This window comes from Hesperophylax consimilis, chromosome 20 (assembly GCF_061612785.1).
Source record: "Hesperophylax consimilis isolate HC1 chromosome 20, BYU_Hcon_1.0, whole genome shotgun sequence".
NCBI classification, from domain to species: domain Eukaryota; kingdom Metazoa; phylum Arthropoda; class Insecta; order Trichoptera; family Limnephilidae; genus Hesperophylax; species Hesperophylax consimilis.
The window spans coordinates 18,296,454-18,311,024 of record NC_142855.1 but is presented as its reverse complement, the minus strand read 5'-3'; the positions used below and the strand labels follow the sequence as shown (position 1 = coordinate 18,311,024).

The following is a 14,571-nucleotide window of genomic DNA, read 5'->3' as shown; positions in this document are numbered from 1 at the left end:
TAATTTTTCATACAAATTGTTTTTCGAAAAAAATATTTTGCATACAAATATTTTTTCATAAAAAATATTTTTCATACAAACATAATTTTTCATACAAACATAATTTTTCATACAAAAATAATTTTACACTTCCATACTTGTTTTTATCCACAGTTTATCTTTTTTAGTTGCATTATAACGTAGAATCAGCCCCTGAAGTTTGTGCACGCGGACGCCCTGTATATTTTATTTCTTTCTATACATACATTACAGTGTCTACCAAATATTTACATTTGTATAATACATAAATTTAGAACTGTTGTTAATATGGTGTTTGTTTTATGCTGGGTGTGAGGTAGGTTTGAGTAGGTGACACTGTGGTGGGTAGTGTTATATGTTTCGTGAACACCTCACTAGGAGAACCTGTGCTGAGGTGTTTACGTGGTTATGATTAAATGGTACATGTATTTATGTGTATTGGTTAAATTTTCTTATATAAGTGTAAGTTGGGATTTTAAATTTTTTTTTTAAATGGTTATTGTACATTGTTATTAAAAGAAAAAGGAAAAAAATATTTATTTATATGCACATATATACAATATACACCCATGTATACATACATAAATACACATATATGCATGCATACACACATATATATTTTAGTTTTAGAAAAAAGCTCACAGCTCCGTTGTTTTAATCCTAACATAAATATTTTAACATAGAAAAGTAAAATAATTAAAACAATTTGCATTGAATCAAAAATATTCCATACAAAAAAAATCCTCTAAATTTTTTTTTCCACAGTTTATCTTTTTTACTTGTATAATCACGTAGAATCAACCCCTGAAGTTTGTGCACCCAGACACCCTGTATATATATTAGTTTCAGACGAAAGCTCACAGTAACTCCATACAGGAGGCCCTCAGGTCCTATGTCATCTTTGGGGATGCTATGTGGTGGACCTTTAAAGTAAATCAACGAGAGGAGGTTATATTATATTATACTCATAAAAAAATAAGGTTCACTGTGGTTTGAACCTTGACTGGCATTAATTGCTGTGAACTTTTAAAATGTCTTTTAAAATTTAATAAAAAATTGGTTTGACTGAGGATAGAACCATCCTCCCCAGGGACTGTCTAAAATGAGCTGAAAACGCGCCAAATCCCAATTGGTTAGGACCGAAATTTATTTCGATTATTAACTGCTGTAATGTCATCGATGTCATCGTATGTATGTGCGCGATTGCCGCCAAAAATTAATAGAATGCATTGTCATCAACAACAAGTATATCTGCTGAGTTTCAGCTCTATCGGATGTCGAGAAGTAGCTTAATTTCCTCTTCCAGTCATTCATGAAAACAAAAGTGAAATGAAATAAATGTTTTTTTCCATGGATTTTGATTGCGTAAAGTCTGAAAATCAACATTTTTCGCAATCCGAATAGCAATCTCTAGTTGTAGCCAGTTCGAACCGTAGAAAATACCAATGACTAAAGAATATGCCCCGAAGATACAGTTATAAGGAGTTACCTTGAGAGTAAATGTGACGTACGTTGTAATTCTTCCAAGGCATATAAATATAATATTGTATTGATGATCTAATTCTATGTATGCTTTTCATAAAAGATTGTTTTTTTTAAATTCGTTTTCATATTTTAAAGCATATCTTGCAAAAGTGTACTTTCATAAATCCGTAGCCGAAAAAACAATGCATGTGTCCCATTTTCTTGCGAATAAAAAATGCGTGAGTTCATTTAAGTAGTTTACTTTGCTAGATAAACTAATGTTAATTATTTCATATTTTATCATTATTTGAATACGTGATTATTTAAATATAGAACATTTCCCGGGTCAGCAAAAATTTTGCTGATGTCACATCAGCGATCAATTATTTTAAAGTGAGAATTTAAAGTAACTAACGAACCATCACGTCTTTTCATCGCAGGGGTAGGCAGAGAGGACGGACCGCCAAACAACTCGGTCACACCACACACTCCTTGCCTCATTCACATTCATACATCGTCTCATACATACTCTTCTATTCTTCTGACTCTTGACATGGCCCGATTCAAGTATCTGATTCACTTGATCGTGCCGTGTCTTCCTCGGGCGTCCCCGACTTCTGCTACCATTCACATTTGCGTCATATATTCTCCTTACACTCCTTTCTTCGCTCATTTGCTCTACATGCCCAAACCATCTCAGTATACATGGTTTCACCACACATACACCTCAGGGATCTCATTTCAGCAGCATTCAGTCTACTTTCATCTTTTCTCTGCCAGTTCCATACCTCACTGTTACACATCAGGGTAGGTACCAGCACTACATTGTAGACTGCTACCTTCGCTTCTTTGGACAGTTTTTTGCTAGCCCCAAATGCGTTCACTTCTCCATTAATGGAGTTACCTGCATTTACCCTTCTTTCAATATCTCTGTCAGCCTTCCCATGAGAATTTAAAAGTTTTTTTAATATGTACACCGCACAAGAGCCCAACTATTCTGAGCCAGTGGGACTAAGGCATCCCGATCGAGGTATATAGTGAGGCCGAAGGGGTTGGAAAGTAAAGAAGATTCGTCAAATGCATTAAATAATTGAAATAAATAAAAAACTTAATAATTTATCTAAAATCTTTAATTATTTTTACATAATAATAAAAATTCTATACAAAAAAAATCACACAATTTATTATAAATTCAGCTCTGTGAACACAAAAAAGATAATAATACACATCATAAATCTCTTGCATGTAGATTTGAATGCAAACCAATGTCCCCACTTTTGGTTCTAGCCCATTTAACAGGCACTCTGTCTCTCTTACACTTGCCTGACATTGTATATCAACATTACATTTGTTTAAAATAAAAATTTCATAACGATGAAGAAATACGGTTTTGTAATTGAAATTTAAGCGAAGAACTGTCAGACTTTTGGATCACCAAACGCATTCACATCGCACTTTTTGTGTTCGTCTTTATTCGGTAAAGTTTCTGAATTCCCCTGTACGCTTAGTATGCAAAAAAAAATAACACTTCGTTTAAACTTAATAACTACAAGAAACAACAAGATGAACTGAGATTCTATTTTTTTCTCAAAGTTAAGTTTGAAGGTTAATAACCTATGTCGTGCACACAGACATAGGAATTAATAGACGAGAAGATAATGGCGAGGGGTAAAATCAACTGTTGAAGAACGAAGGGAGTAAGGCTGACTGTGATTCGTCAATAAATCAATCTGACAGTAAATAGGCAGCTCGCATTATAATATCACCATTTACTTCTTAAAAGTAAAATCTGCTTTTGAATGAATAGACATTTTTACATGGGAGCGCAAATTACTCACCACGTTATGAACTAATTTGCGAAGTCCAAATTCAGCAAAAAAATTCGGTTCTATTTTCAGAGTCGAATATTTCGTTTAAGTATTTAGTTAAGACACTTTTATAAATGTTCATAATTTACTTCCCAGCAACCAACCAGCTTTGTGTTTCGCGTCCAGACGTTTCTCGATGTGATAGTATATGTTTCTAAAACTGATCTAGATTATACGATGTGAATATGCTTAAAATAAAGTAAAATAATGCTTATATATGGAATGTAATACGACAATTGGGTTTATTCTCTTTTTCACATCTATTTTTACAAGTTTTCATAGTACAAGTCAACATTTTGCCGTGTTATTTCGTAAAATGAACCGATGATGCCTCGACCATAGTTCGCACAAGAATGATGACGTCACGTTTTCAAATATCACTTGAGGCCATACGCGAGCACAGCCGGCTCCAATGGAACCGGTATGGGGAGTGGGGATAATACGCTTTTAATCACTTAGGGCAGGTCTACTAATATTCATATGTCTATGGTCGTGCATGTTTTTTCCATCTCCCCCGACGCAAGCAGTTGTTTCCTGTAGTAATTAAGTTTAAATCAAAGTATTATTTAAAAATAAATTGCACGTACGCAGCGGAATTCGGCAACACATTTTATTCTACGTCTGTGACCAACTGTAAACATAACATTCAAATTAGACCATAATACACATTGTCCGGTAACTAGTGGTACAAGCGTGAAACTCGTTAATATACATCACACTCAATTTAATCGAAAACGGAAACTCAAACAAACAAAAAATTAGATATGATTTGAGTGATTTATTTTTGGGTTATTATGCAGTGTTGCGCTACTTCCTACTTTAGCCAACAGCATTACGGTGTCCATCGTTACATCTGTCTTGATGACGGGCACTGTAATGTTGTCCGAAACGTTGGCATAAAAACAAATCACTATAAAAAAAAGTAAACTAAGTTAAGTTACTATAAAACAAACTCAAAATGTGATGTAGATTCGTCGCTAGTTACCGGGACACTGTTTATAAACGAACAAAGAACTTCACAAACAATTAAAATCTTGCTTAAGGCGATGCACTACGTCGTACAATATTTTAAATTGAGCCGCTATCAATAACAACCCTTACGTAGATGGCGATAAGATTTAAATTCCCGCTCAACACCATCCGCCTGTTTTGATTTATGCAAGAAAAAAACATGGCCAAAAAATGCCTTTTATTTTATTTTGTGGATGTTCAGGCATAAATATAAATTTTTTTTCCGATCATTTTATAAATAACTTAATTTGCCACATTATACAATAAAAACATAACCGAAAATGGGTTCGTAAGTAGGAGATTTTGACCTTTAAAGCAGTTTTCATAGGCCTTATACATTATTTTTTTCTGGGCTTATAAAAAGACTTATGTAAAAAATACTCGATTATTTCAAAGGCCAAGATGTATTCTACTTGCAGTATTTAATTAAAGCATCTGAAACATTTCTAGGCGACCAAATTTTCAAAACAAAAACAAATGATTTTGCATTAATACGTAGTGCATCGCCTTAAATTCTTTGCAAACTGCAAAATATGTTATTTAATACAATATTTTAAATTCGAACCATTCCTAAATAATCATATTACAATATTCATAATAGCTGCCGAATCATTATACGATGGTTCTACAGTCTGTCAACTTTATTGATTTTTTTTAGCGCTTAGCTAAATTGCATGGACAAGTGGTTTATGTATTTTTGAAATATACATAATATTAAGTCTTTTAAAAATTACAAATATATAGAAATGTCATTGTCTGACAACAAATTATTATAAGCATTAATTACTCGTCTGAAATATCCATACAAATCGAAAATAACTCCCGAGTAAAAATAAATGCCATCGACGGGAATTGAACCCGCACCTTCTGATGTCCGGTCAGGTGCTCTTAACCACTGAGCTACGTTGGCTTATTCCTAGCCCGCCAAATAATTCAATATGTACAAGTGCTTCAATCGACAATTACTGCGTATTATATTTTTTCACCTGTAAACAATCAAATTATTTTGAATCAAGATATTTTGACTTGTCAAATATTATTATTTTTTTTTAATGATAAATTAATGTTTATAAGACAAGGTTTTTATGCATAGCTCAATGGATAACAAATTATTATAAGCATTAATTACTTCAGGTGAGTATTATCCTTTGTGCTATGCATAAAAACCTTGTCTTATAAACATTAGTCTATCATTAAAAAAAATAAAAATACATTTAAGTTTCCAGTAATTCAAACGCTACTCATGTATGACAAAGATAGATATTTAAAGAATGTGTGTATGAACGAAATAGATACAGGAGAAGGCAACGTTTATGTACTTAAAAGTTGTGTTGAATATTACATCACGGATGTGATTGAGATACACTACACTTACTTGTTACACTGAGATAAGTAACGCTGTATAAGACCGCCAGTAGGTTGTCTTTCTTAGGCCATTCGTACATTGCCAAGTTTAGCGAAGAAGGCGTGGATTGATGTTGGAAAGAAAAGTCAATTTGACATAATTATTTTATGGTTCTTACAAGACTGAAAGCGATTAGTCCAAGAGATGGAATGAGGCTGGACAGCAAACAAGCTGAATACTTCTTCAGACAGCAGTTTAGAGTGACGTATCCTGCAAGGGAGGAATGAGACACGGTTCCAGGCCCTACCCACATATAGGAACTAATCTGGTTCACAGATGGGTCCAAGATGGAGGAGGGAACAGGGTTCCAAGAAGGAATTTAGTATACCTCTAGGAACACATTGTACTGTATTTCAAGCTGAGATGGAGCATCTTAGCTTGCGCACAGGAGAACATACGTACCGGGTACAGGAATAAGAACATAGGCATTTGTTCCGATAGCCAGGGCAGCCCTAATGGCGCTGGAAAGTAATCAATGCCACTCCAGACTGGTGATGGAATGCAAAACCATTCTTGAAGACCTTGCTGCCATCAATAAAATAACCCTGATCTGGGTACCAGGACATTAAGGAAATGAGGGCAATGAGCGGGCTGATGGACTAGCAAGGAAAGGGGCGAAAGCACCACTTGCGGGATCCAAGCACACTAAAATACATATTGAAAGAATGGGAGAGGGCACCTGGAATGAGACAATCCAAAGTACTCATAAAAGGACCAGACCCTAGACGAACCAAGAAACTACTCGATATGGACAGTGCACTCGCTGAGGGAACTGGTAGGACTACTAACGGGACACTGCCATCTCAGGAGACACATGCAGATATTGGGAGTGGAAAACACCAACAGATACAGGAAATGTGAAGAGGATGAAGAGACTCCAATTCACCGATGGTGCCAATGTCCTGCCCTGGTGGGAACTAGGCGCAGATACTTGGGGAGACATACAGTAGAACCAGAAGACATAGCCACATACCCAATGACAACCCTGGGGAACTTTATTAAATGGACTGGGTTGTTGTTGAAGGATTGAGGTAAAATGGGAGATACCACAATGGGCCTATGGCCTATGTGCTCACGGGAACTACATGTAAACCGTCTCCGCTCTTTAAATAAATAAATAATTGTATTCTTGATAAAATGATCAAGTTTAGTATCGTGGTAGCGCCGAGTACGGAGACCAGCTTTAAGGAGTAGCGTATCGGTACGCTACTTGCGGTTCCGTCACAGTCATATAGCTTGTAAGTATTTCTGCGTACGAAAAGCCTTATACTTATGTTTGCTACGATCACTATCTGACTTTCTCTAATGGCGCTTAAAATCTTCAAAAAAACAATCGAAATGATTGTATTATTTACTAGCTGTACCCTGCCACTCGTTGCTATGGCTCAGTCTGTCTGTGCAGATAGAAAAACAATACATTTTTGCTTATATACAGGTAGATAATAATAAATAACGTGCATGCATGAAATGTTATTTCATGGTTTTTACTAGTGTTTTACGTTTATAGAAAACAAATCACGCACGAGGGCATTTTTGTAGCACACAAGCTGATGCGTGACAGCTTAGTACAAAAATCAAAAGTACGGCAATTACCGTATCTTTTGCTTGTCACTTTGAGATCTCTGCAACGTATCTACCATATTTCGCTCTAAAATCAATGTTATTCGGCGTTTTCACAGAAATTTGAAAATTTTGTTCCATTATATTTAATTTGTTGACAGACTGTACATACTTGCAGTCGGTAATCTCCATAAAAATGTGAAAACAATTTTTTATTTACTGATAATTATATACTTATAAACGCCTTGCTAATAAAAATTTTGAATCAGTTATATAAAACTTAAAACACGTTTATTAGTAAGGGCGTATATTTTTATAACATATTCATAAAGAAGGATGTAAGTAGACTGAATGCTGTAGAAATGAGATCCCTGAGGTAAATGTGCGGTAAAACCATGTATGACCAAGAATAATCGACAAGATTAAGAAACGGATGGTTAGAAGACGAATATATGACCCGAAAGTGAATGGTAGAAGTTGGGGACATGTCGATAGTATAACAGAAGAATATGCATGAATGTGAATGAAGCAAGAAGAGTGTGCCAAGACAAATTTGTGTGGGTGTTCATCTTCTCTGCCTACCTACTTGGGATATGTTTTGAGGCTTAAGGCAGTGGGGAGGAGAAGGAGATGAGCAAGAGGAAGGTGTAGAAGTACCTGGATATTCAGATCTGGCCACCAAATATGGCTAAAGCCATGTAAAGCAAAGAATCAATTCTGAATGGTGGTCTTACATCAGCGAAAAAATATGAAGATTTCCAACATTACAAATTGAACCCTTGCGTGTTGCATTTTAGTCAGAGAGGTTCATTAAAAAATAAAAGTGTACAGACAGTGGTGCACTTTCATCACATCTTTTAAAAGGTGATGAAGAGATGTAGCTAATAAATACATGATGACATTGTATCATTCAAATCAGCAATGAAATGATAACATACCATCAATACAAACATGCAAATGATCTAACAAGATGGGGAGACCTTCTGACCTCTCTAGCCAGACTCTCTCGACCACACGTCTTGCGCCGCAGTGGAAGGGATGGGTTCATACATCACTTCTGGACACACAGACTCCCAACTTCCTATCCTTTCTTTCCTTAACCTCTCAGACAAAGACTTTTATTTACTTTGTGTTCCTTTGCGAACTGTCAAAACGTGAAAATTTTTGTGATATTTACGAGTTTTGTTAAAAGCTTCATAACTCACGTTTTGGGAAACGTAGCCTCATTCTAAAAAATGTTTTGGAAAGATTATGAAATTCACTATCGTATTGTATTGTCATACGTAAATATTTGCGTTTCTAAATATACATTTTCTGAAAACGTCAAAAATATGTAAAAATCGCTGACCATTATTTCAAAGCTGTGAAAAATGTACTTTTTTCTGAGTATCATAAAGAAATAACACTTTATATATTGAAGAAATATAATTAAAAACTATTAGTCACCTCAAAATATTAACCTTCCAAACTAAAATATTTTTAATAAATTATTTAGAAACGCAATAAATTATGAACGAACAAGATGACAGATCCAATCGACTTAGATAATGCACCTCTACATTCCATAGATATTCTTGAATACAGACGCGTAGCGTTATTCATTATCGATACTCTGTTTTTTAAATCATGGCAATCCGTATACTAGTGATGGAAATAAATCGATTTTTGTAAAATCTGCGCGTTTACGTGAAAAGACGTTCTAATGTCTTGACCGCTATTTTCATATTTACGTCTTTTGACGTTCTAATGTTCTGAGTGGTTAAACACTGTTATAATGCAAGTATGTTAGAAGCTCGTTTGCAATCAATGACATGTAAGTAACACCATGCTGCGTAAACACTGTAGAAAAAAGAACGCGCGCCCAGTCACTAATTACGAAAGGAACGAAGCACCGTTTGCGATTACTTCATACCTTAACCGTAATTCGTGGCTTGGCCCACTCTCTATTCTCTTATCTATACGCGGCATTACACACCATCAAGAAAAATTTTTACTGTCTGTTAGAGAATGTTATAAATTAATAATACAAAAAGTTTATTTCCTGTGATAATAGACAATACAGGGAGTAACTTCGTTACAGCCGTGCGGCGATTTAAATACAATTGCGGTAATAACCTAGAACTTTAAAGTAACACTGTAAAGAAAAATGATGAAATGCAAGAAAAAAAAATTATATTTATATGTTATATAGTTTCGCATTTTAATATGATTTAATGAGAAAAAAACATTTAAAAAGAAACAATACAAATGGTTAAATGTACGTTTAAATACCGTATCATACAAATAATTAAAAATAACACAGTAATTAATACCAAATAATGTACACTATTCTAATGTTGTTTGTATCTCTAATGGCTTGTTTACACGATGCCATAGTTAAAAAGTGATTATGGTACCAAAATCACTGCCCTTAGAGTGCCGTGGTATTGTGCTCAGAACAGGACTTGCTAAGTACGATACCACTTGTATACTCTAATGATTATGTAGTTTAGTGCGTGGAAATATCGTCGGCTTAATTCATAGAATATGTATTTACTTGGAGGCGAAAAAAACCTCGTAGTGAAAAATAATTAAAACTAAGTTATTATGTTAACACATTCTTTGCGGGAAACGAGAAAACTCGTCATACGCCTTTTTACAGTAAGACGCGGGAGACGAGTTTACTCGTTTTGTTGCGTAAAGCGGTAAGGAGCGGGAAACTTGTAAACAAAGGGTTCTAAATGGGTGCGGGGTCATGTGTTTTCTATTGTCGGCGGCACCCGATCTATCTACCTGTCAATACAATGAGTTTGAAACACAACAAAAAAATTTAAAAAATAAAATCGTTGTCGCGTATGTTCCGCTCACAAACTACGCAGTGAAACGCGGTACATCCCCACCTTCCTCTTTCCCTTCCCCACTTGCCTTCAGCCTCACAACATCCCCCAATTGGGGATGCCATAGTCTCACTGGCTCCAGACGGGAGCAGTTGGGACTCTTGTGAGGTATTAACTATATAAAAAAAAAATAAATAAAAAAAATAAAAAAAACATGTGCAAGTTTTGTAATGTGCCCCTGCATAAAGGAAAGTGTTTCGAACGCTATCACACATTGAAGCACTATTAGGTTATAGTTTTTTATTATATGTATTGAAAATTTCTAAATAAACTTTGTATGAATAAATTTCGATATGTTATTTCGATTCTGAAATACTGTTTTTTCTATGATTCCCAAGAAAGTAGAAAGTTTTTGTTCATAAAAAAAGGCATTACACATACATTGCTAAGTAAATAAATAGAGACATCTTTTTAAAGTAAAACACTGAAAGTTTCATCGAAAAATATCAAATAGATCATAAGATATGAATATTTTGCGGAAAGTCTAATTTTGACGCTAAAATTTTAAGTTTACATAATTCCGTAAAATGACGCCGTGGACAATTTACTAATTTGTGTTTAAAACAAGCGAATTTTTTTACGAATCTACAAGTTTTACTATACAAAGCGGGACTAATTTTATCACAAAATGGTATTAAAATCTTATTTTTTACGCAGTCTAAAAATTAAGCCGACGATATTCCATTCCAGTCAACTAAAACGGTAACTTACTATGTGCTTACCGCTAAAATGCATTGTTCACATGCGGTCAGGGCCTCAAGGGTGCGTAATGCACCTCAAGGCGTATTATCAAGGTATAATCAGAGCTTTGGCTGCTTGACAAGTCGCCGCCACAAGGGAACTGCTCCAATTACGCCTGCAAGCGGACAGTGCCTTCAAATTAACTAAACAGTTTAGTTGCAACTAAATCACTACTAAACACTGGCCTCATGTAAACAGGCCATATATTTTCTGTACCTCAGCAGCGTAGATATCATGGTATAATCTTTGCTGACATTTTCAACTCTGCTCATTTTAAAATAATGTATGTTTTTTAGTGAAACTTAATCGAACACATATGTGACACCTGCGTACAGGAATAACCGCTGATGGATAACATATGCAACAGTTGCGTAGATGAGGTTAAAAAAAATATGTTTTTTTAAATTTTGGCTGCGTTAACTAGCTCAGATTTTTCAACATATCCGCGGCACAGATTTTTAACCTCTCAGAAAAGGACTTTTATTTACTTTGTGTTCCTTTGCGAACTGTCAAAACGCGAAAAATTTTGTGTTATTCACGAGTTTTGTTAAAAGCTTCATAACTCACGTTTTGGGAAACGTAGCCTCATTCTAAAAAATGTTTTGGAAAGATTATGAAATTCACTATCGTATTGTTTTGTCATACGTAAATATTTGCGTTTCTAAATATACATTTTCTGAAAACGTCAAAAATATGTAAAAATCGCTGACCATTTTTTCAAAGCTGTGAAAAATGTACTTTTTTCTGAGTATCATAAAGAAATAACACTTTATATATTGAAGAAATATAATTAAAAACTATTAGTCACCTCAAAATATTAACCGTCCAAACTAAAATATTTTTAATAAATTATTTAGAAACGCAAAAAATTATGAACGATCAAGATGACAGATTCAATCGACTCAGATAATGCACCTCTCCATTCCATAGATATTCTTGAATGCAGACGCGTAGCGTTATTCATTATCGATACTCTGTTTTTTAAATCATGGCAATCCGTATACTAGTGATGGAAATAAATCGATTTTTGTAAAATCTCGCGCGTTTACGTGAAAAGACGTACTAATGTCTTGACCGCTATTATCATATTTACGTCTTTTGACGTTCTAATGTTCCGAGTGGTTAAATATGTAAATAAATAATTTATCGGCATAATACAAAAAATATGCATGATTTATTGTGCCAAGAAAGAAAAGGTCATAATGTATAATATACAACCAAATCCATAGTTAAGAGGAACGGCTTCACAATCTTTTTCATAGTATAAAACTTAAATTTGTATTTGAGGTAAAAATACTTAACCTAACTAAATTATTATTTTTTTAATGAAAAGGTACGGCAAATATCTTTTTATTTTAATGTGAATACTGCAAAAGAATCCCAACAGTATTTTGGCTTCAAATCCAAATATAAATTTTGTATGAAAAAGGCGGCGTAGCTTCATCCTCTGAAGATGTTTACACAAAACAAGAACATAAAACTCCAAACAAAGACACTTTGTGTTACGTGGATGGCCGATGGAAATGGGGCGGAGATGAAATAATTTCCCCGAGAGCCTACGTCATCCTTGGGGATGCTGTGAGGTGGGTCATTTCGAAGAGAAGAAAAATTGAACACTGCTGTAGGAGTGAGGAACTGTTAAGCTATTCTCAAAAGGCAATTAATGTCAACCGTATAAAAATTTTGGGCGCGCATTTCCGACTATGCACCGATAGGATCAATATTGCTAGTTCCTCAGAGCATCTTCCATTAAAATCCCGGTAGAACAAGAATTATCTTTCATCACCGAGGCACAGATTATAAAATAATATGAATAATAATTTTTTTTTTGATTTTTAAAAAAATATCAAATTTTCTAAAAAAAACATTACATTATTGAATACAATCTAATAATTATGCATTAAAAATTGGTTTGCGTTCAAAAGAAATAGTTAATAATTAATATATAATTGTATGTATTGCTGGTTTTCAATCGTGTAGCAACGATCACTTCGTTTTCCGTGCGGTTAGGCAGAGAAAACAAACATATATATTTAAAAAACTAGACGTATAAGCTTGGTAGTTTGAACTCTCGTCACTTTTGATGTCATCAGTAATTCGGTGAATTGGCGCTTTTCGGCTTGTCCGCGTTTGCTTAAATTTTGACGCACGACGTCTTAATCAACGTCAGATCAAACGACCTGACTTATAATTTGATAAAACAAATTAAAAAATTTATCAAAAAACTACATGACATTTGGTAAAATGTAATATTGTCAAGTTGCCAATGTCAATTGTGACAGCATAAAAGACAGAAGTGTCAGATGTGACATTGACAGTCATTAACAGCGTCAAATGTGACGGGAGTTCAAACAACTAAGCCATAATTATAATTAATGAAAATTTTATAAAACAGTTCTACAATTTTTTTCTATACAGGGTGATTCGTCCATCGTCGCACAACTAGAGATTGCTCTGCAAGAATGACAGGAGGGTTGCTTCGTAATGCATGATGGCTTCGATGTGACGCAGAGAATGACGCTCGTTCGGATAGACCTGAAGTAAGTAGGGTTTTCCCGCTTTGACGAGGGCGTCTATCAACTGTTGCGTATGTAGAAAATGGACGTTTTCGTCTTGCAGACCGTGAACTATCAACAGGCGATTTTCTCTACAAAGTAAAAAGAAAAAACATTTTAAAATATGGTAATATTATTTTGTATAAAACTACATAATTATACAATCAGACCCATACAAAAACAAACTCAAAGCGTGTTGATTCTCGATTCTCGAACCAAATTAGATCTAATTTTGATCGAATTATTTATTTATTTTTTCATGTTCTCCATAAAACGATTATACACCAATATATTATGGAGAAGATTACAAATAAAAAAGTTTACAGAGGCAGTTTTACTATTTTGTGACATGTGTTATGCGATAGTTACTGAATTGTCTGTAGGTGACATTGAAAATGTCGATGGCTAATGCAGAATCGTTAAGCAGTTGAGTCGCTCTGTTTATTGGCGCGTTCTGATAGGCAGAAGTCCTCGCTTTCGGAGCATATAAGAGTGCATGGGATCTCCCTCCAGTATAATTGTACCAGAGATTAACTTCAAAATTGAAATGGGCCTAGAATCAGCTGTTTATAGTGAACATTCAATGGAAATTTAAAATGGCACTTATCTTTGAATTGACGGGCGTGCATTTATAGGTTAGGTTAGGACACTCACTGGTCGGGGAACTTGTCAGCCTTCTTGATGACGCTGCCCCTGGCGTATGCCCCCGGGTTCAGGTTGGGCAAGTCCATGTAGCGCTCCGTGTAAGCCGTGTCGTACATCTCCCACGACGTGACGGGCGCGCATGCGATGCACAGCTTGAACACCTCCGGATGCTGCGCTAGCGCCATGAGCGAGAGATAGCCGCCTAACAAATAGATCATCTGAATTAACAAATTGTGTGTGATATGATAGTTGCCCACCGCTCTTGCCTAGATTTTAAGGTATTTTCAACCTTAAAAAATGCTCCTAGCATACTAAAATATATTTCATTCGCTTGGCAAGGAAATAATGTATGTTAACACATTCTTTGCGGGAAACGAGAAAACTCGTCATACGCCTTTTTACAGTAAGACGCGGGAGACGAGTTTACT

The 14,571-nt window shown here is 34.9% G+C and overlaps 1 protein-coding gene across 1 annotated transcript in view; it reads right to left on the bottom strand.

Annotated features, from left to right (window-relative positions):
* Nucleotides 1–10,361: 10,361 nt before the first annotated feature.
* LOC149414240 (dipeptidyl peptidase 9) overlaps nucleotides 10,362–14,571 on the bottom strand; it is a 41,587-nt gene continuing 37,377 nt past the window's right edge. Inside the window, exons 16-17 of the mRNA XM_089644271.1 lie at nucleotides 14,153–14,345; nucleotides 10,362–13,590 (exon numbers count right to left, since the gene is read on the bottom strand). Of these exons, the coding sequence (XP_089500397.1) occupies nucleotides 13,386–13,590; nucleotides 14,153–14,345 (398 nt within the window). The 3' untranslated portion in view covers nucleotides 10,362–13,385. The remainder of the gene's footprint in view (nucleotides 13,591–14,152; nucleotides 14,346–14,571) is intronic.